Genomic DNA, 27,288 nt, shown 5'->3' with positions numbered 1-27,288 from the left:
GGCATAAGCCTCTCAAGCACAAGGTAGCATAAACCTCCTTAAGAGGAGGGGGATGAGGAAGAAGTAAAGCTGGTTTGTGTGGGGTTGAGGGAGGGAAGGAGAGCACTGGTTGGAAACCTGATGTGAAGATACAATCTAGAGGTGGTTTTGCTGCAGTATTCAAGTATGGGGAGCTTCGATGTCAGATGGAAGGATGTATGATAGGGTATCACAGTGGAGAGCTAGAAAGTGGAATGGCATCCAGTTAACAGAACTGAATTGGGGGAGGTTTTCTGGGAAGCAATTGAGCTTCAAATCTGTAATTGTGATTTCTTTCTGTTGACTAGTTCATGTGGTGTATCATCTTGACACCCATCAAGGTTGTAATGCTTTTTTTAATGAAATATCTTTTTATTTACTCTTTAAGAAAAAAAATAATTGCAAACTTAGCAACAAAACACAAAACATATGAAAGGCAATGAAGAAATTACTGATTCTGGGGATTTTCTGACCTCATATCAAGCTCCATCCACAAGGCTGCTGGTATTATGTCCATGCATGCCATCTTGTCTCCTGCTTTTAGTCGCATCGCAACTGCACCCCTAGTATTTCTTCCTTGTGCTCGGATCTGAATCAAGTATCATGAGAGGAACTGGATGCTGAAGCATGAGAAATTTAAATAGAAGATACCAAGCAAACAAGAAATATGTGAACACTTGGAGTGATAATTTCAGATTGTTATTAACATGAAAAGAATTTCTGGAGATAGCCAACCCCAAGCTCAGATGATAAATATGATGATGACCACAAAGAAGATGATGCATGCAACTACAGTTAGGGCTCAAGCTAAGACGACACATCTTTCCTTCCTTCGGTCTTGTCCTTTTTACATCTTTTATTGCATGCTTATATTTAAATCACAAGGAAAAAGCAATTTACATGTACACCGAAAAGTGGTTGCCATACATTAATTGGCACAGATGTCAAACAATAAAGACAAAACATTAGCGTCCTTTCATATTAGTAGGGGTACCCTAGTAACTTGATTATTCCAAGTTGTATCATGGCAGATTAGATCGTTTAATCATAGAGCATTACACAGCAAGAAAGACAGGATCCTAATGATATCTGCAGGCTACTTGACTTCAATGGGATAAGGGTAACCAGCAACTACTGAGGAAAAAAAAAAACTTTAGCGTCCTTTCATATGTTCTAGGGTGTGAACAGAGGCCACAATATTTCCATCTGGGATGATCAGTGGATTCCACCCCTTGAGGAAATCAAGCCTATGGGCCCTCAGCCTATTTCACTTAGCCCCAATGCTTTAAAAGCACAAGGCACAAAAAAAGCACAAGGGGCAATTTGTGACCGAGGCGCAAGGAGAGGCATGCACCTTTTCGAAGCAAGGCACAAAAATACAAAAATACCAAAAAATATTAAAATATATATTTAACATAATATTAATAAAAAATATAAATTTAAATTTTAAAATAAATGTTTCAAAAAGCCTATTATCTAAAATAAAATACACAAACATAACATGTAAAGTGCATTCAAATGAAAATATAAAAACAAAATCAAACATATAAAACATTTTCAAGCATGTAAAACCCACAATCTCTTTTTTGCCTCAATTGCATTACTTCAAATAACTAATGTGATGTACAATATCTTGCATTATAATTCTACAATCCACCTTTTGTACCAAGCACTTCGAGGCAAGCCCAAGCAAATCCACATTAGGGTCTTAAATTCTTAATCCCCAAACAAATCTATCCTGCATTCCTGATTCTACAAGCCGCCTTTATACAAGGCGCACTACACGCACGCCTTTTGAAAGTGTCGCGCCTAGACCCAATGTTTTAAAAGTGCAAGGTGCAAAAAAAAAAAGCGTAAAGGCCAATTTGCGACTAAGGCGCAAGACGCAAGGCAAGGCATGCACCTTTGAAGAAAGGCACAAAATTGCAAAAAAATAAAGCTAAAAAATAAAAAAAATGTCAAAAAAATCAAAAAAATGCCAACAAATTTAAAAAAAATAAAAAAAAACATTAAACATAATGTTTAAAAATAAAAACTTAAAATTTAAAATAAATGTTTTAAAAAACCTACAATCTAAAATTAAAATACATAAACATAACATGTAAAGCGTATTCAAATGAAAATTTAAAAATAAAAGCAAACATATAAAGCATTTTCAAGCATGTAAAACCCACAATCACTTTTTCTCACTAATTGCATTGCTTCAAGTAGCTAATGTGATGTAAAACATATTGCATTCTGGATTCTATGAGTCGCCTTTGTACCACGTCCCTTGAGGCAAGCCCGAGCAAGTCTATGTTAGGGTATGAAATTCTTATTTCTCACATAAAAAATAATGAATTTATAAAAGGCGCATCAGGCGACTGGTGCGCCTTTTGAAAGGGGTACGTCTAGGACTTGGGCGAGGCACATACCCCAACATGCACCTCACCTGTGCACCTAGGCACGCCTTTTAAATCACTGCTAGGACCTAGGCAAGACACATAACTTAAAATGTGCCTATGTGCCTCGCCTGAGGTGGCCCTTTTAAATCACTGCTTAGCCCAAGTCTAGTGATGAATGAACTGATGCTGATAGAGCTGAGTGGAAAAGAGATTTGGTTAGAAAGTAGAAACCTCTTTCTGAAGATAAAGCCAATTGCATACTCAGCATTTCCTTAGCCGAAAGTAGCTGGGGAAATGTCTAAATAATGCAAGTCTTGAACTCAAACAAAGCCAAAAGGAATCTGAACTTGAATGAAGACTGTCCTACCTGCCACCAAGGCCACCAAACTATCCTAAACACTATTTTCCTCTGCCCTCACACTAGATTGAATTTGGCATCATAGTATTTTTAAAGACTTGTTTCATGCTTGTTTTTTATTACATTTCCACTGAATGTTCCATTGCTACCACATTGCTTTTTATGGATAGGATGGTGAGGAGTATCCTCAAGGTTGCTCTGCCTCGGCCATGTAACACGAAGATGCATCCACCTAGTTCTAGTAGTGTTTTTTGGCATCCTCCCTCTTTTGGTGTGGTTAAGATCAACTCAGATGGAGGTTTTATTAATAACAATAAGGCCACCTGTGGGGCTATTATTAGAGACTTCTCAGACAATACTGTAGCAGCTTGCCTCGAACCATGTCAACTTTCCTCTCCTCTTCAAGTTGAAGCTTTTGCAGCAAAGAAGGGCATGGCCTTGGCATTGAAATATGGCTTCTCTAGGATCAAGATTGAATCTAATAGCTTGAGTTTTATCAACAGTGCAGGAGAATTATATGGTGATTACTTGGCTATGTAATTCTATACTACCCCATATAAACAAAAATTTCTTGAGGGCAAATATAACTAAAGAAATTTGGGATGGGGTTGTAGAGACTTATTCACAAGGTCAATAGGGAGGATAAGAAGGATTTATTCTAGGATTACTACAAGAAGCCCAAGCATACCAAAGACACTTGTTGGAAGCTTCATCCACATCTCATACTAGTTCAAATTAGGAACAAGAAGGGTAATGAAAATATGGTAGTGACTGTAGACTCATCTGGACCTCTCACTCCAACTTCTTTGGAGTCTAATGTAGCAGTAGCATTCGCGGCAGAGTTGGAAAAATATGAGTACAACAAGGTGATAAGGAATCACCCAAACAAGAACTGACCCAAATACAACTAGCCCACCCTAACAATCTTTGGAACAGAAAAACAACCATACAAACAATGCAAAACACCTTAAAAGCAAAATACAAAGAAGTGGGCTGGGTAACAGAGTCCTTTGTCTCTGCGGGCTTGCATCTCTGCCCAGGTCAACCGTTTGAAAGAAACCAATGGTCCTGGGCCCAATATTCCTTCCTCCTTGTCTGGTGTTGTCGTCTTGGTTCCGGACCCCAGGCCATTGCACCTTTCTTGCTCGAGCGAACTTATCCTCGTACAATCTTGCTAGCGCTGCCGCATTTATGACCGAAGTAGGCTGCATCACCTTCACTTCCAGTCGCAATTCTTTTAGGCCATCGATGAAGCTTCCCACCAATGCCTTCTCCGTCCACCCTTGGACTCTCACGGCCAGCTTTTCGAACTCCATCTGGTAATCTTTAACTGATCCCACCTGTCGTAGCTTTGCCAAACTCTCATCATGATCTTCGAACCCAGACGATTCAAAACGGATAGTCATGGCATCAGTGAAGTGTGCCCAAGTTTGACGAGGGTGCCCCCTCCGGTACCATTGAAATAGAGGATAGCTTCCCCTTCAAGATGTGCAGAAGCCAGAGCTACCATGTCTTGCCCAGGTGTCTCATGGTAATCGAAATACCGTTCGGCTTTGAGAATCCAGGGAGTTGGGTCGCCGCCTGAGACGATGGGGAAATCGATTTTGGCTACTTTCGTTGCCGCTGGCCCTGTTCTGCGGCTATTTTCATTGCTGCGCTCTTCTTGGCTTCCTCTGTCGTTGTTCATTGCCCCATGCTCCAGCCAATTGAGGAGAGCAGTGAAACCTTCCTTCATTTCTTTGAGATCTGAAGACATTCGATGGATCTCTACCTCCATCTAATCCACTTGGGTGTCTACTGATGTGTTTCTTGTGTTGGTCATGCTGGCTCTGATACCAACTTGTTAGGAACCAGCCTAACTCATGGCTCTTCAAGGGAGCCAACCTCCTGAATTCGTTGGAAGGAGAGAGGGAGAGAGAGAGAGAGAGAGATTAATGCCAAAAGAATTACTATCTTACTTCTCTTTGTGCTTCACTACTCATACTATTTACAATCTTTGATTTCTTTCTATTACAGCTGTTGCAAGTGGACGATTAGTTCTGTTGACGTGGCCTCCTCTTGTAAAACTGATTAACTGCTTTTTGTTGGTCTGTTCCAGTAGTCTTTACAATAGTTGTCAAGGCGATGCCCAGGCGAGCGCCCTTGAAGGCTTGCCTCACCTAACCACCAAGCAGATTTCTATAGCATGTTATAAAAAACCTTAATTTTCTTAATGTTTAGAGGTTATAATTATAAAACAGACATTTTTAAACTAAAATAATCATTTTGTGTTTATATACTAATTTCTTTTATTCTTTTCTTATTTGTTAGGGTTTAATCAACACAAACATTGCTAAATATAGTATTGAACCCTCAAAGACTTCAAAACCTGAACCAATAAGGAAGAACTTAAAATGTTGTCCAATAAACACATTTTCTTCTTTTTCTTTACTAATTTTGTGTGTATATACTAATTTCTTCATCTTCTTCCACCTTTTCTTTTCTTCTTTTACTATAACATAAATAGGGGTTCAACCCCTATATTTTTTTTATTTTCTTTTCTTTCTTCTTTTTCTTCTCATGAATATGTTGGAATATGTTGATTTTCTATACTTTAACATAATGTTTATACTCTTCTTATGAAAATTATGGATATTTATTAAGGAAATATGATTATGGAACCTAGGGAACTACCCTAGGATACATGTTTTTACTTTAAAAAAATCCATTGCCTAGGCGACTAGGCGCCCCCCTGTCGCCTAGCCTCGCCTTGGCACCTTGAAAACGATGGTGATGAGGTGCCCTCCTTGGTTCAACAGTTTCATCAAATCGTCTCACACGGTTTGGGGTGAAGACTAAGGTTTTCAAATTAGATAACGCAAGGTAATTTCAAAAAAAGACCTAGCAACTTATTGGATCATGGGGTGATTCATCAAAGCAATTGTTCTTATACATCACAACAAAACGGAATAGTGGGGAGAAAAAACAAACATATTGTGGAGGTGGAAAAAAGTCTTATGGTGTGTTCTTCAGTTTTAGCTCGTTTTGGGGGTTATGCAGTTCTTATAGCTATCTTCTTGATCAATAGGGTTCCTTCTCGTGTCCTTGGGTTTAAAATTCCATAGTCTTCCTTTTCTTCATTGGGAGACATTTCCTATACATCTAAAAGTTTTTGGAAATGTTTTCTTTGTCCATATTATTGGTCCTCACCGTTCTAAACTATCCCAAAGCCAAGTGTCTTTCTTGGGTATGCCCAAAACCAAAAGGGATATACTACTATGATCCAATGTCCAAGAGTCGTTATGTAACTACGGATGCTACTTTCTTTGAGTTCACATTCTTCTTTTATGGTGGTTCTCCTCATTGGGAGTGCTTTGGGGAGGAGATTGAGCATCCTATTCCTCTTCCTATTCTTGCTCCTTATCTCAAGCCTTGTGGAATTTCCCACTCCAATGGCTCCCAAGTAGATTGTCAAAATTGAGCCCTGGCAGTCTGTAATGATTCTTCTACCTGATCTTTGGTTTCCAAAGCTGCACCCACCAAAGTTGAGTTTCACTTGATTGCTACTCAGAAGATTCCATTGCCAATTAGAGGGAAACATAACAAGAAAATATGATCTACTATTAGAGAGATGCAACAAGCTTTAGTAAAAGAAAAAATAAAAACCTTAAACAATGTACGACCCAGGTGTCAAAAAACCAATAAAGGAGTCATTAAGACCAAAAACCTAATCTTGCTATGTTTTCATTTCCCATTTATTGGTATGTAGTATGGACACTAATGATAACACTTATTGTTTGCTGACTCTTGAACTTGGGTTTGAACATAAAAGACAATATGGAGAAGAAATCTGAACCATGGATGGTGGTTGATGAAGATGATACACTTGAAAAGCAAAACCATAGTGAACAAAAATGCAGCGTTTTATTTTATTGTCAATTTTTCATTTGAATATCCATGTTTATAAATATTTAAATTCCTATATGAATTTTAATAGGTTGTCCAATATATATTTCATAGTTTGGACAAAAGCCATAAGATTTATTAATTGGATAAAATGTCTACCCAAATTTAATCCAAATTCAATACATTGACAGTCTTGTAATCAACCAATACTCTAACCTCAGAGAATTAGAGTAACTTAAACTAGTGGATGAAGAGGAGTTTGAGGGGTAATACTGAGGACGTTTACTATATGACGAGGTTTCTGTCGTTTGAGGGTTCAATTAGAAGGATTGATTTCTGATAGTTTTCTTTTTTCTGGGGTTAAAAGAGACACTAATTGATATATTTAAAGGAGAACAGTTTTACTTATTCCTTATTGATAACAATGAATACTAGATCTAAAGATGATCATTGTTTTATATCATTTTCACATTTACAAAATTGTCAAGTATATGGGTACTTACAATATTGCAAGAACTCATAATAACCATTCCATTCTGAGAAGCCAATGCAAGAACATCATCATTTGTGCAGCGTCGAACCCATTTTAGCTCATCACTAGGAACCTGTCATGTTAATGCATGAAAAATGCATATTTGTTATGTAAGAACAAGGGTATTTTAGGCAAAGGAAAGGAAAAGGATAAGTGAAGGACACAAACCAACTGAATTGCTATAATTCCTGTTTGCCTGATTGCTGAAAAAGAGTTCAAAGAGACTTTTTTTATGTACCCATTCATTGTAAGCATAACCAGATATTGATCTCCAACAAACTCGCTTACAGGAATAATTGAAGTTATTCTCTCCCCATCAGATAAGGATAATATCTAGCACAAATTAGAAAATTAGAAGGATAAACATTTACGATAAAAATGTATTCCTCAGAGTAAAAAGAAATAAATATAGTTGATACCTGGACCAGAGGAGTTCCAGCAGCAGAACGGCTGCATTCTGGAATCTTGTATGCTCGAGCTGTGTACACTATTCCCCTATCACTGCAACAGGTAATGAGTGTTATGGCATGGTCCAAGATTTTTATGTCCTGAAGAGGCAATTAACAAACCCTATAGGGGGATATTGAGAACATGTTCAAGGCAAAGAAATTATCTTAAATAAATTAATCAGAAGAAAACCATAAGGCAGGAGCATTTTGGAGATATTAGGGAAGAGAGGAATGGGAATATGCAAATAAGAGAGAGGTTGTGGTTGTCAAAATGGGCTGTTGGCATTGGCAGTGTTTTTTGGGATGGTTTGGCAAGGGTTAGGATAAACGATATGGCAGTTGATGCACCTCATTATAGTGCACAATTTATAAAATATTGTTAATTGTATTTTTTTAGACCCTTCGAAGGGATTATTCTGTAATCTGACTCTACTTAGAAATCTCTCATGGTTCTTCTTTCAAGCAACAACTCTTCCTTTCTAAAGAGGGGATCAAAATCCTTCTAAAACAAATTGGAACCTCAATCCAATCACAAAGGAACATCTGGAGTAGGTCAAGGTGACACAAAGTCTACAGTGGGAGGTTGATCTAAACAGCCAATTGGGAGAAATCAAGAAAGCACTTACTAGGTAAGCATCTTTTTCTAGAAAAGAAAATTATCTTGCACTGATCAAAAAACAGCCATCAACGCTATCTCAGAACTATAATCGAATGAAACTCAAAGAGGATTTTCTACATTTATATATCAAGATAAATACAATTAAAAGAAAGCCCTTACAGAGCTGAAAAAAAAAATAAAAAAAATGAAAAGATACAAGACACAACAAGGACTATACTAGCACAATACATCAGAACTCTCAACAGGTATATCCAAATTCTTGACAAAACCGAAAAATAATGCTTGATTTGGACTTTAACCAACCTAGCTCAATAGGGATACAGATGCAAACAGATTGAATCGAATTTGAATATGAATATGGTTTGATTAGAATATAGGCTACATCCAACTACAAACTGAACCCAAGAAGAAGAGGAAGAAGAAGAAATATGACATTTCATTGTTATAATTGTAGGCACCGGAAAATAACCCACTTCATGGCTAAATTATTGGAGTCACCACCCATCATTGAAGATAAAAAGCAGTGGTGGAACTCCTAGTTTCCGAATTCGAAACAAATTTTGATTTACAGTGACTCCAATATAGGGATAAGAATTATCCGGGTAAGCTGAGGAGAGAGGGAAGGTGTTAGGCACCCCTCTCCCCTTTCAATGCAAATGGCGCTTCCCACGAATCAAGGTACAATAATGGAGTTCAATCAAACCGGCAGTAGACCTCTTAACTAAAGACTGAGTACAAATGGTGTGATAAAGTCTTGAATGGCACAAGAAAATTCTGCCCTATTGCTATGTTCAATGTCGATTTATCTGGATTCTTGCTATTATTTTTTTCATATTTCTAAGGATTGTTACTCACAGAGTGCTGGCTGGAGTTGGTTGAACTCACTTGGGCACCATTCCTACTCCTCACTGATTCCCAAGCATTTGCATTGGTTGCCAATGTGGGCGGCAATACTGGGGTCCCCCCCTTCACACCTCTCTTGGCACCAATCAGCTACTATTCGATGAATTACGAGGGGGAGTAGAGAATGTGGTGAGTTCAAACTAAAAATTGCAGGCTTTGAGGTAATTTTCTCCAAAGCGTCATCCTCCATGCTGAACCTCAATGAATGGGGTGATACTGAGAATTCCCCTTCACACCTTTCCTGAGGTCAATGGTTTACTTGGGAGAAGACGAGAGCCCTAGCGCCTATTGCCCTAAACCCTCTTGCGGTTTTTTCAAGGCAACAACAGAGAAAGAAAAGAAAAGGGAAAAATGAAGGAAAGGCTACATGCATCTCAGAAACAAAATGTCATGAATACCAAAGGTCCAAGAAATCCTTCTAGTCTCAAACCCAAGCTCTGGAGCTACCGACTTGAAGCTTTCGATGCTGCAGTAATAGGTACCCAAAGGAGTGCCACGAGATACTAGTGGGGAGAGATGAAATAGCTCCAACTGACTCGAAATCGCCGGAAGCCGCCTATGCCCGCTATGAATACTAGAGATTCGGAGAAATCTCTCGATGCTTGAATCCCAAACTCTTGAGACGTCGGCTTTGTAGCTTTTGGGACGCAAGGGGCAGATTTGCCGAAGTCTATCGATGGCATCCATTCCTCTTCACTGTCAAGCTCTGGTTCTTTTCTCCTTTGAGTAAGGGAAGGAAAGATGAAGGGTTCAACAAGAGGGTGGAACCCCCTATTATTATTTTATCCTAGGGTGGGTGAACAAGTTATTTAGGTTATACAAAATTAAGAGAAAACAAAAAATACAAAAATAACCCCTACAACTACAGGCAATGATTTAAAAGGCACGCTTGAGGCGCGCCTAGGCACACAAAGCGCCTACACGCTTGGTATGCCTAGGCATGTTCCACAACCCAAGGCAAGCCCAAACAAGTCTCGAGAAGCTTTGAGAACCCCCTATTTGCTAATATTGTTCATTCATTCATCCTAATAAAATATCTTCTTAAAAAGCAATTACAATCATAAAATCATCAGTTTTGTGTGAGAACTAAGAATTTAACACCCTAACATGGACATGTTTGGGCTTGCCTCGAGCGGTTTGGCACAAAGGCAGCTCATAGAATCAGGAAAGTAATATGTTTTACATCACATTAGCTACTTAAGTAATGCAATTAAGGAAAAAAGAGTTTGTGGGTTTTGCATACTTGAAAATGTTTTATATGCTTGGTTTTATTTTTAAATTTTCATTTGAATATGTTTTACACGTTAAGTTTATGTGTTTAGTTTTAGATAATAGGTTTTTCGAAACATTTATTTTAATATTTATGTTTATATTTTTATTAATATTATGTTTAATATTTTTTGCAGTTTTTGAACTTTTTGACTTTTTTTTAATTTTCTGACATTTTTTAGTTTTTAGCATTTTTTGTATTTTTGTGCCTTGATTCAAATTGGCGCACACCTCGCCTTGCGCCTTGCCCTCAGTAGCAAATTGGCCCCTGTGCCTTTTTTGCGCCTTCCACTTTTAAAACATTGGCCAACTTCTTAAACAACTCATGCCACAAGAAGTTTACACCCTTTATAAAAACATCAAAAAGTTGGTTCTTTAAAACTAATACAAGAAGTACAAACTTCACCCTCCATGGCCTTTTTCTCAAATAAAATGCATATCAACTAGTGTTTGTTCTTCCATGTACACCTAGATTGGCAGAAATATTGATGGCTGCTTTATAAACTCACATATAGCTATTGAAAGCAAATCCAAGCTCCCCCATGAGATTTTGGATCTATAGTATGTTAGACACTCTATGAGCCATGGCTTTGTACTCGGGAGATTAGGAGTTTGGGTGTTTCAGGGAAGAGAGTGATAAAGATGGTTTAGTTTTTCAGGTGAAATGAAAAATATGTAGAGTATAACTTTAGCAGACAATTATTTTTGGGATATTATTGTAATGAGTTGGCCCTTTTATTTAAACATAGGGAGTTTGTTTTGTTGGATTTGTAGGATAAGATGATAATTATAAAAGGGATGGAGGTTGGCTTTGTATTCTTAATTTTTCTTTAATAAAATTTTTCCTTTCTATCAAAAAATCGAATTATTATTTAAATATACACATATAATGCCCATTAAGGAAATCTAAATTCAATAACAAGCCCTTCAAAAATAAGATTTTTTTTTCATCAATAACACATTTCATTAATTAATCATAGAAATAATTACAAAGGGGAAGATAAACTTTCTTATCTTCCATCTGAAGCTTTAGCCCCCAAGAACACAAAAAGAAAAAAGTTGCACCTGTGCCGAAAACATTGACTCCCTCTCCGCCCCTTGTTTAGCTAACCTATCAGCAAAAGAGTTAGCTAATCTTTTCACCCAGCTGATCTTGACTTCCATCTCTTGAACCAGCCACCTAAATTTCCTCCTCTCATTGCTATAATTTCATAATCCATTGTTATCTTTATCCAGCCACCCTACAACCACCTCTGAGTCCCCTTTAATTGTGAGTTTTCTTATATTCACCTCCTTAGTCTCTGGACTCCTTCTATAAGCATAGATCTCGGCTCTGAGAGAGTCACCCACTCCAATAGGGCCTATGAACAGGGCTGAAACAAACCCATTCTCATCCCTAAACACACCCCCAATCCCCGAATGACCAGACTCCCCCTACTACTCCCATCAAAGTTTAGTTTTAAGAAACCAGCAGTGGGGAGGGGGTCCAAGACACACTCATTACTGTTTTGGTCCGGGTGCAATTAGCAATCTCACCCCACTTCCTCAACATGTCATCCACTGTGTAATCTGTGAACAGTTCTGAGGATTTCAGCCACTATACAACCCTTATATGGATCAGTTCTTTCGGTTCTTCAGAACCTCTCTCTACTTCAAAGAAGATCCTGGAGTTTCTTTCTTCCCATAAAGACCAGCATACCACAGTCCTCAGGCATCTCCACATGATCCTTCCCCTTTTCATATGCCACCTGAACAAAGTAGGGGAGAAAAGACTTTGCAAGTTTGATGGAGGATTCCAACTACACCCAAAGAGGGAGAAAGCCCACTCCCAAATAGACTTTGTAAACTAGCATGACACCAATAGGTGAAAACCAGTCTCCCCATCCGCTTTACAAAGAACAAACCTGTGAGGGGATAAACATGTCTTGGGTTTCTTCTTTTGGAGCAAATCATCAGCATTGATTCTTTCCAGAAGCGCCTCCCAGCAAAAACGACCAACCCTAGGAGGAATTGGCCTGCACCAAACCTCATTAACAAGGGGAGGGCTACAAGACTAGAGGACTGGCTTAATACTTTGAAGAAAAAAGCACAAGGGAATCCTTCAAAAATAAGATTTCATAACTTTCCAAAAAGAGTATATACAACAAGATATAAAATAAAAAGGAAAAGACTTGAAGCAGACATTACTAGAAGACAAAACCAACCTGAAGTAAAGGACATGATCGTGGGCATGACAAACTAGGACATCAGACAAGGCATCATCCACTCTCATTTTTCCAACTGATTTACCAATGGTTCCACGATGTTGAAGGTTAAAGGTGTTAGGTTTCATTCGCTTAACATAGCCTTTTTCACTAAGAGCCTGAACATTTAAAACAAAATCCCAACACATAGTCAGATATTCAATGAATGGAGAAATAAGTAAAATACAAGAAGGCACCCAATACATAATGAGGTCTTCATATTAAATACCAGAAGTATTTCTTCATTTGGGATAACATCTATTTCGTCAAGTTGACCATTGTCAGCATCTTCCAACATAGAACGCCTTGGAGTGGAGAACTTGTTCTTTAGTTCAGTTGCTTCTTGTTCTATTAACTGTGTAAAGAAGCAAAAGAGAGAGGCAAAGAGATTAATACCTTGAAAGGAAGAATGAAGTAAACAGAAAGAATATATATTTCACGGAGATAATAAAAAGAAAAGTTAGCACATCTATGATTAGGAATGCCAACCACTACTTCCAACCAGGATATCTCAAACACATAAACAGTGTATGTGCTAGGTGAATTAGTTACAGGCTACTCACCTGAAATTGTTTATGTTCTTTATCTTATTAGTCAGTTTAATTAGTTGATTCTGTTGATCTTATTAATCAGATAATGAGCACATCCAAGGTTCCTCACCTTGAGGACACAGAAAGAGTGCTCAGGTAATGATTGAAGAGGCAAACAACAATAAAAAAAAAAAAAAAAACTACATTTAGATTATGGATATTGCACTCTAGATAATGGAAATCTAGTCAAATGACTGAAGAAACAATCTATTCTTGACAAATCCAGTGCAAAAGTAGAATTCAGAGCAATAGCTCACAATGCATGAGTTCTTATAGTCGAAATTGTTATTAACAGAGATTCAAGGTACAAAATTATAGGTCCATGTTGTTACAAAAAAGATGAAATTAGTATAGCTTACATCTCAATGCAACATGACCACACAAAACATATTCAAGTGGAGGGGCACTTCATCCAAGAAAAAATCTGACTAACAAAAGGTGTGCTTACCCTATTTGAAGACTGAAGAGTAATTTTATGATATGTCAACCAAAAAAGTTTCAGAATCCCAAATTACTTTATGCATTTAGCAACTTGAGAATCTATTCTTCCACTTGAGGGGGAGAACAAAGAGAAGGGAGACTCTTTTTGACCCTTTTGTATTTGTGTTATGGGCAGAGTACTATATTTTTTGCATTAATAACACAAAGTATAAATATTAATAGAGTGCTCACACACCCATAACTGATTGAACTTTTCTTTTCATTATCACAATGTCTCCTCTCACTTCTCTATATCCATCACAGTCGCTCTTAATCTTTTAATTTGTTATTTTACTCTTATTCTTGAAAAGCTACTGGTCTGAATACTCAAACCACCCTACCACATTCATCCCTAAACCAACCTATAGTCCAAGTATATAGAAATTTGGCAATTTTTCACACTAACAGAATTTTTCATCCTTTTTGTATGAAACCTGCTTAGAATGATTTCAAATTAAATAACTCATCATAGCATGTCTATACTAATTCACACAAAATATAGAGCAAAAGAAAAAACCTGGAATATTTGTTTTTTGCTAGATAAAAGATCATGCAACTTGGTAATTTGTTCTGTCAAGGATATACTTTCATCAACGAACTTTTTACGCTGCATTGCAATCAAAGCTACCAAACTTCAGTCAATGCATTAGTTCTCCACAAAGTTAAAGGAATAACATAAATGAGCTAACCAACATATTAAGAATGAGAAGGCCAGACTGCACCTCAAGATGAGTAAGTTTCCTCAGGGTTATATCAAGTAAAGCTTCAGCTTGTTTCTCAGACAAATCATACTCTACATTAGACAAATATGATGTAGTCAAACCAAATGTGCTCACAAGCATTTTATATCCTGAAAAGCTCAAGAACCAATACCTACACAAAAACATATTTAAGTAAACAAACCAACTGCACCAGAAATGGAGATTGATCGGACATTAGAGATGGCCAGCTGTCAAATGGGAGATTTTCTTGAAGCTACGAATTCCTCCTATTTATACACTTTAGCTTTTTAAATAGGAGATTTTCTTGAAGCTTCTGGTCACAAATTTCATGTCAGCATAGGTGGCCAGCTGTCAAATTCAAGGTTTGGCTCAATCTGATAACTTGCAACCCAGGTCAGATAGACTCAGTTCTGTTTTAGTTCAAGACGAGTTCAACCAGGTCAATGGCCTTTTACATGTCTATGCTCTTACATTAGGAAAAGCAGTAAGGAGGACTATTGAGATTGATCACACTTGCATGACCTATCATTTGGTAATTTGTCAAAGAATACTTCACTTGTTATTAATGGAAGCCTTTGAGGATCACCAGTTACGGGGAAAGCCTGGGCTGCCTATGGAAGGAATGAGAGTTGCTTGAGGGAGTTAATTATCCTAAATGGGTTCAATCTTTTCGCAAGGCTATTGTGTTAAAGGAAAGTTGTAGTATATGGCAGTGACCATAAAGCAGCATCCTTCTCATGCAAATTAGGAACAAGAACACTACATGGAGACAACTTGCTTTTGTAGTTTGATGCTTCCTCAGATAAACAATAATTATTTAAAGACGAAGAATGAAGTTGAAAAACAATGCAGAAAGTTAATCTACTCATAAATAACCCAAGATTTCCATAGAGATATCTAACTATTTTGATTTTCCATTTAAACATACCTTGATCTTAATGTTGCCTACCTTCCATAATTAATATAATATAAGAAAGTCATAAATCATCAACAATCCAATCAGGTCATTCAGCTCCTATAATAGAAATCATACTACTTCCTTACAATGCAACTATTGGTCCTAGGACTAGATCTATAGGGCACCAAAAAGAGCTCCATGATTTGCACATTAGGGATAACCGAACTTACTTCTCTTGTGACCTCTATATATATTGACTTTTAGACATCCTAAGGGTGGTTTAAGACCCATTAGACTTTCCAACCTTAAGGATTAGGATTTACAAAAGTTCAAAAACCGGCCTGGGCATAGAACTGGAAAAAGGAGAGGTTCGTGAGTCAGAGGTCCAACCATGGTCAAACCGAGGGTCGAACCATGATGATGTAATATAAATGCAAATCTACTGCAGGTCACATAAATACTATAATATATTTTACAAACATTATGACACTTATATGTGGTGTATAGATGGCTAGTTTCTAAATTTTCAAACCAAATGACTCGGGTCCAAGTCTCTCAACTCACATTTCTTTAAAACATGTGTGTTTTAAAGCAATATACACATTAAAGAGGCATAAAAAACACAAATAAAGAGAATGGATTAGTAGTAACAAGACAATACACAGAAAAAAAGGTTTTGGGTTCAATTCTTGTCATTACCATTTTGAAGTTTCAATTCATGTGGTGATCCAGGTGGTTTTACAAAACCAAAACGATTTCACTGGTTTCTTGTTAAACTGGCCAGTTGGCCGATTTTGGTTGATTTTCATACACATTAAAGAGGCATAAATAACACAAATAAAGAGAATGGATTAGTAGTAACAAGACAATACACAAAAAAAAGAGGTCTTGGGTTCAATTCTTGTCATTACCATTTTGAAGTATCAATTCATGTGGTGATCTAGGTGGTTTTACAAAACCAAAACGATTTCACTGGTTTCTTGTTAAACTGGCTAGTTAGCCAATTTTGGTTGATTTTCATAAATTACAGTTTTTTGGGTATGAATGAACTGATGGGGGCCCATGTCACAATTCAACCGGTTCGACAAGCTGATCCAATCTGGTTTTCTAAACAATGGGATTTCCCAAAGAGATACTTTATCTATCTACTCTTGGAATCATTATTCCACTATTCGCAATTACGTAAGTCCAGGAAATTATCAAAGAGCCCTTTCATGCAAAGTAAAACCATAGGTCTATCCAATATAATAATGGAAAAATCAGAAAGGGAATATGGGATACATAAAGAATCAATGGTCGAAACAACAAGCATCACCTATTGATTTATCAAAATGTTCTAATAACAATGGGCCACAACCTCCAAATCTGAAGAATTAAGGGAGAATGCCAAAGACAGGCTTCCAATGTGTTGTGAGCAAAGCCCCTTTGGGATACCCCCCACATCCCAACTTGATTCAGAATAGCCACGGATACTTTTCACTATTTCATGCTACAACCTCTCCTTATCCAAGGGCCACCTCCAAAGCCACTTCCCTAAAAGAGCCTCATTCTTGCTCACCACATTCCCTAAGCCTAGGCCTCCTCTTTTGCTCTGACTCACAACCTCCCACCTAATCAAGTGATCTTTTTTCTCTTCACCAGGTCCCATAAGAAGTCCCTCATAAGTTTTTCCAACATCTTTGCCTCCCTTTTAGGAATTCTAAAAACTGACAACAAGTATAAAGGCAAGTTGGCTGAAATTTCTTTAATCGAAGTAATTCTACCCCCCACGGAAATATAGTTTCTCTTCCAAGCAGCCAATCATTTTTCGAATTGTTCAAGCACGGGGTTCTAGAACCTACTTTCCTTTGGATTTGCACCTAATGGAAGTCCTAGGTAGGAGAGGCCACTAAGAGCAAGTGCATTCTAACAAGGCTGCTAAAGACTCCATATCCTCTCTGTTCAAATGAACTCACACAACACAGCTCTTCTGAAAATTTACCTTCAAATTTGAGGCCCTCTCAAAGTGAACTATTAAATCCTTCAAATTCCTTACCACCATCAGAAAACAACCTTCGCAAAAGATTATTATGTCATCTGCAAATTGAAGATGCATTACTGAAACTCCATCTCTACCTACTCTCCACCCTCTTTAGAGATCTGGCTCTATACGCTTCTGAGAGGTCTACTAAAAGCATCGCCATCTAAAGTGAAAAGGAAAGGTGACATGGGATCACCTTGTCTTAGGCCCCTACTAGTTGGGAAAAAATCATTAACTACCCTACTGACTAGGATGGAATAATGGCAAGTGGAAAGCCAACCGTTTATCCATTTCCACCATTTAATCCCCAATCCACCAAGGCATAGCCATTTTCAAGATCTAGTTTACAAACATAACCTTGACAACCCGATCTCCTCATCTCCTTCACACATTCATTTTCTATTAGAATTTGATCTACAATTTGTCTCCCCTGAAGAAAAGCTCCTTGCGCTTAGTTGATAAGACAAGGAAGCACCTTTTTTGTGCTCAAGGAAAGGACCTTAGCCACAATCTTGTATACACTAATCACCAAACTAATAGGGTAAAATCCTTTGGATGATTGTCCTCCATCTTCTTGAGAATTAAGGCTAAAAAAGTAGCATTAATTCCACGACTCATCACTGGATTATCCTCAAATTCCTTAAAGACCTCAATTAAATATTCTTTGACTATGTCCCAACAATCTTGAAAGAAAGCCATTGTAAAGCCATATGGCCCTAGTGCTTTAGATTTGTCCATGGAAAAAACGGCTTTTCTAATTTCTTCCTCCTTAAAATTCCTTTCCAACTAGCTTCTACTCTCTTATGGAAGCCTCTGCCAGGTCACACCTTCCAATTCCACACTAGATCTTAGGGGACTCCTCAATATGGATTTGAAATGGTCAACACAACAATTGGCTATCCTCTCTTGGGTATCAAAAAACTATTCCATCCACTTCCAATTTGGACACTAGGTTTTTCTTTCTCCTGCCATTGGCTAGGTCATGAAAGAATTTAGGGTTCCCATCTCCTTCCTTGATCAACTTACATCTAGACTTCTACCTCCAAGAAATTTCTTCTCTCAAAATGACTTCGTCTAACTCTCTTTTCAGTTTCCATCTCTGATCTCTATCCTGAGAGCTTATGGCTCTTTTGGGTTCCTTCGCATCTAGTTCCTCTATTTGGGTCAACAGAGAGGATTTCATTTCTTCTATTCTTCCAAAATGCACCCTATTCCAATCCTTCATTTTTTGTGAAATCTTACCCCTTTCCACTTCACCACTCTTAGGTCTTCTCTCCACCATTCCTCAACCTTCTTCATGAAGTCCAGGTGAGTGAACCACATGTTCTCAAACCTAAAGGGTCGGGGTCCTTGCCTAAATGGCTCATGCCCTAGGCCAATGGGGCATTGGTCAGATGTAACTCTAGGTAGAGCCCTTGTTATCAAGTCCACCCACTTATTCTCCCAGCTTTCATAGAAAAAGAACCTATCTAATTTGGAACAGGTTGGTGTCTCCTAAAAGTTGGACCAAGTATAGAGAGCATTCAACAATGGGAGTTCCTTTAACTGACAGTTATTAATGAAATCATTGAATCACCGTATACTGGTTGTAATGACCTGTTGGGGATTATTTGAATCATTCGTAAATTCATTCCTTTCTCTGTAATTGCTTGGTCCATACACATTAGTTAGTGCCCAAGTAAATCCATCGTCTACCATCCTGAATTTTAATGACACTGAAAAATTACCTACTAGCTCCTCCAAAACCTCCACCGTATCCTCTCACCAAAAAGTAGCAATTCCTTCCAAAGCCCCCCAAGAAGGTGTTGAAACCCAACTTATTCCTCTAGATTTCCAGATACTTCTTGCCTATCTTCTATCAATTTCAGCTAATTTGGTCTCACGCAACATCACTTATTCGGCCTTTCCCTTCTAAGGAGGTCATTAATTTGCCATCTTTTCCTAGCACTCCCCAACCCCCTCACATTCCAACTAATGCTTTTCATGGAGATAAGAGATTTCGCATCCCCTTCTAGATCAGGCCCCTACTTGGAGGCTTTCCATCTCTCCCCTCTTTCGCTGAATTCCAAATTTTCTTTTATATCGGATATCAACCTTTCCACCTCTAATCATTTCTTCTTCCTTCGGTTGTTAATTGTTCCAGATCTTCTTATGACTGCTTTTGTTTTGTTTCACCTTTCCAAAATTCCTTCGTTTTCCTCCAAAGATTTCTTTGTTTGCCCAAACTCCTCAAGGAGAGAACAAATCTATCCCCAAATCCACTCTAATTCCTCCTTCTGCATCTTTCCCATAATTTATTCATCCCCAGCTATTTTGCTACTTTGAGCCCCTGTTTTACTGAACCTTCTTGAGCCTCATACTTCCTCACGTCTTCCTCTTTTCTCTTTTACTCCTCCGAAAACATATAGATCTGATCCCATATCTTCTCTAACTCCTCTTGCTGTAATTTTCTTTCCCATACCACTTCCTCTTGTTCTTTGCCCTCCTTGTCCCCAATTAAATACTTTCCATCCATGATTGTGGATCAAGTTGAGCTGCAAAAGTACCTGTCCCAGGCAGAAAACCAACATCAGTGCCAAAAAATGAATTGACAATATTACCTAAAAGGTTGTGGGAAGAGGGCGATGACTCTTGAGAAGCAACACGATGGGGCAAGGTCATGACTAATCATTCCAAAAGAGATGACAGAGGGTTCCCATTGTGTTCAACCAATGTTGTTTTAGTCCTTGCATCAGAATCTACCTTTAGATGGTATCCCCTGATTGATGACTTTGTGATCAGTGAATGAGTATGTCTTGTTCCTCAAGTCTTCTATCAATATCATGCCGCTCTAGCGAACTGGGAGCATATTTAAGAACTGGTATCCTCTGCCTCTCCTCTATATTAGCAGCTGCAAACTCCATTTCCTTAGGTAAAGGGAGAATTTGAGAGTGCTTCTTCTAGGTTGAGCCTATTAAATCCAAATCACCATTTTCTCAAAAAAAAAAAAAAAAAAAAAAAAAAAAAAAAAAAAAACAACTCGGTGTGCAGGCTCTCATCAGCATTGAGAGATTTGGCTTTTTTCAATTCCACGCTTCCAATACTCGAAGAGGCTATAGACTCTGATTCTGAGTTACTTCCTCCGCCGCACAGTCCTCAAACGGGTCCATTATATTCTGATTTACTGTTGCCAGAATGAGGGAACACCTTGTCTCCACTATCATCGGGTGCTTCCTGATCCTTGGATTCCGTCGTTCTAGAGAGTTTACTTTTTTCTTCTTGCTTGGAGCCCATGCCCAGTTCAGGTTTGCCACTCCATTGTGGCTAAACTTTTTTTCCTATAGGCAGTGGTTGAGTTTTGCACGAGGGGAACAATTATAGACCATCTTCTTGGTCCATCATCTCCCCTTTTTCCTTTGGTCACGTGCCCACTTAAAATGGCGTGTGGCTTGTTAAGGCGTAGGTCCACACGTTTTAAAACAAATGGCCCAACCACAGGAAGAAACCCATTAATTTCTGATGGGCATGCGCCCAGCCCCCCAACCTCTTTACCAGTCACGTGTTTACTTAAAGCATCATGTGACTGGCCTCGGTTCACTGGACCAGAATGAACCGGCTCACAAGACCGGCTTGAAACTTGAACCCTTGCCGACCTTTGTTCAATTTCTTTTGAAATTTGAACTTATGGCACAAGTTTGTCTCCATTTAAGCCTATTGTCACCATTTGAACATAAAACCTACCATCCCTCAACCCACCCTACCATGCAAACATTCCCCAAGTGTTTAAATTATTCTCTTTTTTCTTGGTTACCTCAGTTGACTTAGCCTCTTTTGTAGTGACTACTCTGCCTTGCAAACCACGCAAACAGGCCTGTTCTGTCCCTTCATCTTCCCCCCTTCCGTAGCTGGGCTTCAATGGAAGTAGCAAGCCAAACGGGGTATACTAAACCATCTGAAACAACCTCTATCTTCCTTGGAATGTCACTAGGTTTAACACCACCTAGCATCACTACAACTGAATGGAGATCAAAATCAAAGACACCATCTAATCTTGCATCACAAATTATAGCTGTTGACTGTAATACTTCCTACTTCCAGAGATTGAAATGTGTCCCAAGCAATCTGACTATTACATTGTCCTCAATCTCAAAACTTTTGGTATTAGAGAGAGGACACCATTTCGAGACTGTGGCAGCACCAGCCTCTGAGTGAATATTTAAAGCTAAAATCTCTACATCATCTTCACCTAGATCTATCAAAGCTATACAAGATTCATAAGGAGTAATCACCACCGGTGGACATGAAGTTTCCACCACAAATTTCTTCCCCCAATCCTCATTTTCTACTGTTGCTACCAGTTTACAACTCTTTCATTTTTCTGTAATCATCCATTTCCTATCAATGGGCTCTTCCTCTCTCTTTTGATTGCCTACTTTCTTTTCCTTTGCCACAGCCTCTACTTGTTTTGTTTTCAGCTGCCGAGTAAAGTCACTCAGTACCCCTGCCACTACCATCCATTACCCCTTCTACTTTCTAGGAAGCAGACCAACTGCTTCTTTCTTCCTCCAAAGAATTCCTACAGTGTTATGTAGCATCCTTTTGAATTCTTTTTACATTCCAACTCATAACTCTTTCTTCATTCAAGGTTGAACTTCAAAAAGTTCATTTGTTTACCTTTAGAACTTGCTTCTGAAACAAACTTCTGGATCCATTCGATCACTTCAAGACCTTCCAGCAGTATTGTAGCTTTCTTTGCCTCCCTAATCTTCAAGCTCTGCTGGCCTCTGATCCTTATCTCTAAAAATATGAAATCTTTTGCTTCAATCTTCATCGCTTTCCTCCATCTTGCAACTTCTATGAACCTATTCTACAAGTAAATATTTTTAAAACGTTTGAACTTTTTAACTATCCAAGAGTATAATAAAAATTATGCAAAATAAAGCAAGAAAATAGTAAAAATAATAATTAATGAAAAAAATGCAAACTTTAAATGTTTTACAGGGCCTATTAGCTCAAAATGCATACTAACTCCACCCATCATAAAAAGATATTATCATTGTCGACCATGGTTCAGCATCCACGTGGCTTCTTCATCAATGTGATGACTAGATAATTTTAGTTAGTACAGCTGTTCTGTTTAATCAATGTTATGAATACATAACATCAGATGAACACATAGCTAAGGTTCTCACCAATTTTCTGTATTTTTTAGCCATTTCCATCACTAATAGTAATAGGTTGTATTTGTGATGCTTATTTCTGCTTCATATGATGAATGTATAACACTCGAGACAAGCCTCTTTTTTGCAAAGTTTCTGCTATTTACTGTATTAGTAAGTGTGCATGCCCTTTGCACATTGAAACTGTTTATGATGATAAATTATATGTTTTCAAATTTTCCACATTTTTTTATATTTCTATGTCTGTAAAAATTATTCTTATTTTTCACACTTATTTTCTTTAAAATCCTTTCTATTTTTCTACATTTGTGAGTTTTTATTTTTTAAGTTGTTTTAAACTTGTATTTTTATTTCTATCATCAATAAAAACAATTATTCTTTGTCACACTTTATTTTTCCACAATATGGCTAATTAATATTAAATATTAGAGATATGCCCAAATGTTTTCTACATATATAATTACGACTTCAAGGGTTAATATATTTTACCTGAAAGGTCAAATTGTTGATCTACCAACAAACAGGAAAACAATTCACTTTTGGATTAGTTTTAAATTTTGCAATTAATCCTTCACCTGTAAAAAATGAAAAACAGTTAAAAACAATTCTTGTTTATTGTGTTTAATTTTAAATATAATTAAAATAAAATACTAGAGATGCATCCAAATGTTTTCTACAGTTTCTATATTTTTCATATTTTGTATTTTGTATTTTAAATTTCTTATTATTTAATTAGGAGGTCAATGGTTGACACGAATGACCTGAAAAGGTTGAACTTTGACCCACCACCAAGAAAACAATTTCATTTTTGTGTCAGTTTTAACTTTTATATTTTCTTTCCAACATCAATAAAAACAACAATTATTTATCACAGTTATTTTTGTTTTATATGATTAATATAAAACATTAGATAAGTACTTAAACGTTTTTCATTTTTTATTTCACTATCATATCAAGGATTTACACAACTGACTTGAAGGGTTGCATTGTTTTTTTTTACTCGAATTAGGTATTTTAGTCAAACAAAAGTTTCACACTCTCATTCACACTTTTAATAGAAGTGTGTGTGTGTGTGTGTGCGTATAAATAGATAGATAGATAGATAGATAGATAGATAGAGATATATTTAACTATACATTGACCCATTTGACCCAAATGTTTGAACCACTGACCTGCAACCCAGACAGAAAAGCAGTTCCATTTCCAGCTCAGTTTTAAAGAGGTCGGAGCAAATGCTACCAGCCCCACCAAAAGGAACTTACGGATCATCTATCTTTTATCTCATTGTTTCAATTAAAAAGGAAGTGCCTTTGGAACACAGCAACAATAAAAAAACATTACCATAACAATAAAAAGAAAAGGAATTGAGTAGATAACATGTAGCACCACATAAGACAGTAATAGCATGTCAACATAATGAAGAAAAGGTGTCAAAAAAGGTATGGTTACTTACTATTCCTCAAGGCAGCTGAAGCCGTCACATTATTCGAAGTTTCCCTAATTATATGAATCACACCATCCAAATTATCAAGCCCCACTATAATACCCTGAGCAGAAATCATATCAAAAAATTACCAACAATATTTGCAGCCATGTTTGCAATAACTACTTTTGTTTTACATTCTCTGCTAAAAGATGATCTAAGTGGATTGCTTAAGACATAATAGATAATTACTCAATTTTTCTTTTATTATAAGGCACACCTCTACAATATGCTTTCTTTGTTGAGCTTGAGAAAGCTTAAACCGTGCACGTCTCTCAATAACAGAGCATCTGAAGTCTAGGAAAGCCTGAGACAAAAGGAAGAGTGCCTAAATGTCATTCAGGTTGCATACTTATCATTTTACTTGTGACATTCTAGCAAATATTACAAGTAAAAATCAATTGATTGAAGGAAAATTTACAGCTATGGAAAAGTGCAATACATAGTAGTGAAAGGAAATAGTACAACTCAAAGTTTTTGCACCTATATGCTATCCAGCAACAAGTTAATCAAGGCAGTACATGCCATATGTAGGATAGAAAGATAACTTGTATTGCCACAGAAAAATGCCAAAGATGATAGAACAATGCCATCACATGCATGAAACATAATAGCAAGTTTTTCATGAAACAAGTAACTAGAGATGGAAAAATAAAAAACTTCAATCAGGTGAAGCTAAAAGCACGAGGAAAAACACATATGAAATTAGAGAAGACAGGAAAGCAACATTCATTTCAGACATGGGATGCTCTACACTAGTTTAAGGGATTTGTGGATGCTTCAACCTTTGTTGTCTAAAACCAATGAGGTTCAGAACTGTTTTAACAAGAAGAAATCAGAAAAAGAAAAGAAAAGAGCAGAGACGGAAGAAAAGAGAAGAATAAAAGAGAGAAGAAAGAAAAGAAGAAAAGTGTCTAGAAATCTTTTCTTATCAACCACCCCAGGTGCTATTTATATTAGACACAAAATAAAAGAGGTACAATGACAGGAATACCCGTCTCAAGTAACAACAGTAAAACGCATGCTAACAGCAATATATCATCAAGAAATAATAAAGTAGTGAGACCACAAGTTGGTCAATCATTTTCTCTACACTTCCCCTCAAGTTGGGGAAAGATATTCATCATTCCAAACTTGTTTAAATCTATCTCAAGCTTGATTTTGGCAACTTCCTTAGTAAAGAGATTAACAAGCTGTATATCAGAGGCTACGTAAGGAAGGCAAACTTCTTGAGAGGCAACTTCAATGTGTTTGGTTCTATCATGCTGTATTGGGTTATGAGCAATGTTAATAGCTGTCTAATTATCACAATACAGCATCAAGGGTCTTTCATACTCAATTCCCAATTCTTCAAGGAGTGATTTCAGTCATAACACTTCAGAAACACCATTAGCCATAGACTATATTCAGATTCAGAACTAGAGCGAGCAACAACATTTTGTTTCTTGCTCCTCCAAAAAACTAGATTTCCTCCAACAACACTTCTTCCTCTAGGAAATAAAAATGCCATGCTTAGACCTTGCCACTTCAATTCCTAAGAAATACCTCAACTCACTCAGATCCTTTACTTCAAACTCTTGATTAAGCAATTGTTTAAGAGAATTAATTTCATCAATATCACTCCTTGTCACGACAATGTCATCAACATACACAGACAGCTAGGAGAGTCAAAGCCGTAATTTCCTTCTTAATGAAAAAAGTGTGATTAGATTGGGCTTGAACATAGCCAAATCTTTCTAAACCAAGTCTAAATCTATCAAACCATACTCTTGGTGATTATTTCAGGCCATACAAAGCTTTCTTCAACTTAACATTCTTAACAACCTCTGCATCATAAAAGCTAAGAGGCAACTCCATATGCACCTCCTCCTGCAAGTCACCATTTAGAAATGCATTCTTAACATACATCTGAAACAATGGCCATGAGAAGTTAGGTATAGGAGACAACAAAACACTGATGGTGTTCATTTTGACAATTGGTGCAAAAGTTTCCAAATAATCAAAACCATAAGTTTGTGTGTATCCCTTAGCAACCAGTCTAGCCTTGTATCTTTCAAATGTAGCATCGGCATTATACTTTACTGTGAATATCCATCTTAACCTATCAGGTTTCTCCCCTATGGGCTGATCTACCAATTCCCATGTATAATTTTTCTCAAGGGCATTCATCTCAACCATCATTGCTTCCTTCCACTCAAGTACAACTAGGGCTTCTTGCACAATTCTAGGAATCAAAATAGTTAAAATGGAGGCTAAAAAGGACTTATATGATGATGAAAGGTGGTCATCAAAAAGAAAATGGGAGATACAATGCACAGTAGATTAAGTACAACGATGCTTCCCTTTATGTAATGTAATAGGGAGGTCAAGATCATCTAAAGGTGGTTGAGGCTCAATGGAGGTAGTGAGTATGTCATCTGTAGTACGAGTTGGTAAAGAGGAGGAAATACCAGAATTTGGTGTTGTAGAGGATACTAGAACTGGGCTGAACTGTTCATTACCGGAACCAACTTGCCTCCACCATCGTCTGTGAAACACCCTCAATTCTTTACACTTTCACAACTCCCCTCATTACACTGCCCTTCATTCACATGAATAGGCAAAGGGTCATCCTAAGCAAAAATGCCCTACTCACCATACTACCTGTGAGATGGAACTCTAGGATAATAGGGGACATCTTCAAAGAAGGTGACATCCATAGATACAGACCGAGTTCTTGATAGAGGATCATAACAATAATACCCCTTTTGATTTTTTGTGTGCCCAAGGAAAATACACTTTGCAACCTTAGGAATAAATTTACAATCGTTAGGGCCAACAATTTGGACAAAAAGGTGCATCCAAATCTTTTGGGAAGAATAGAAAACTATTCCTCATAAGGACACAACAAGTTAAAAAGATCTTTCATGTCCAAGACTCATAAAGGAATCCTATTAGTGAGAATGGCATCCCCTTAAAAACATATAGGAACATTAGAGTTCAACATGATGCTTCTTGCAACTTTAAGGATGTACCTACTTTTCCTCTCAACTACCTCAATCTACTGAGGTGTATGGGAACAAGTGCTCTGATGAATAACTCCATGCTCAAGGAGATAAGAGGCTAAGGGTTTTGCAAAATACACCTTGGCATTATCAAATCTGAGATTTTTTATTTTAATCCCAAAACGATTCGAGACCATTTGATGAAAACCCATGAAAAACAATAGTCATCAACAAACAATAGAAAGTATTTGTACCATCCCATAGCAGAAATATGATAAAGCCCCCAAACATC

General features: G+C 37.4%; 1 protein-coding gene across 2 annotated transcripts in view; it reads right to left on the bottom strand.

Annotated features, from left to right (window-relative positions):
- Nucleotides 1-27,288, bottom strand: part of GYRA (DNA GYRASE A) — a 96,781-nt gene that overhangs the window by 7,727 nt on the left and 61,766 nt on the right. For both annotated transcript variants that reach the window (XM_088970414.1, XM_088970413.1), the window contains exons 14-23: nucleotides 24,233-24,319; nucleotides 23,983-24,076; nucleotides 14,453-14,523; nucleotides 14,248-14,337; nucleotides 12,890-13,015; nucleotides 12,622-12,779; nucleotides 7,597-7,678; nucleotides 7,346-7,510; nucleotides 7,149-7,250; nucleotides 492-607 (exon numbers count right to left, since the gene is read on the bottom strand). In XM_088970414.1, coding sequence (XP_088826540.1) covers nucleotides 492-607; nucleotides 7,149-7,250; nucleotides 7,346-7,510; nucleotides 7,597-7,678; nucleotides 12,622-12,779; nucleotides 12,890-13,015; nucleotides 14,248-14,337; nucleotides 14,453-14,523; nucleotides 23,983-24,076; nucleotides 24,233-24,319 — 1,091 coding nt within the window. The remainder of the gene's footprint in view (nucleotides 1-491; nucleotides 608-7,148; nucleotides 7,251-7,345; nucleotides 7,511-7,596; nucleotides 7,679-12,621; nucleotides 12,780-12,889; nucleotides 13,016-14,247; nucleotides 14,338-14,452; nucleotides 14,524-23,982; nucleotides 24,077-24,232; nucleotides 24,320-27,288) is intronic.

The sequence above is a fragment of the Nelumbo lutea genome, chromosome 2 (genome assembly GCF_056320005.1).
Source record: "Nelumbo lutea isolate HS-2025 chromosome 2, American lotus-T2T, whole genome shotgun sequence".
Taxonomy (NCBI): domain Eukaryota; kingdom Viridiplantae; phylum Streptophyta; class Magnoliopsida; order Proteales; family Nelumbonaceae; genus Nelumbo; species Nelumbo lutea.
This window is presented reverse-complemented; position numbering and strand designations above follow the sequence as displayed.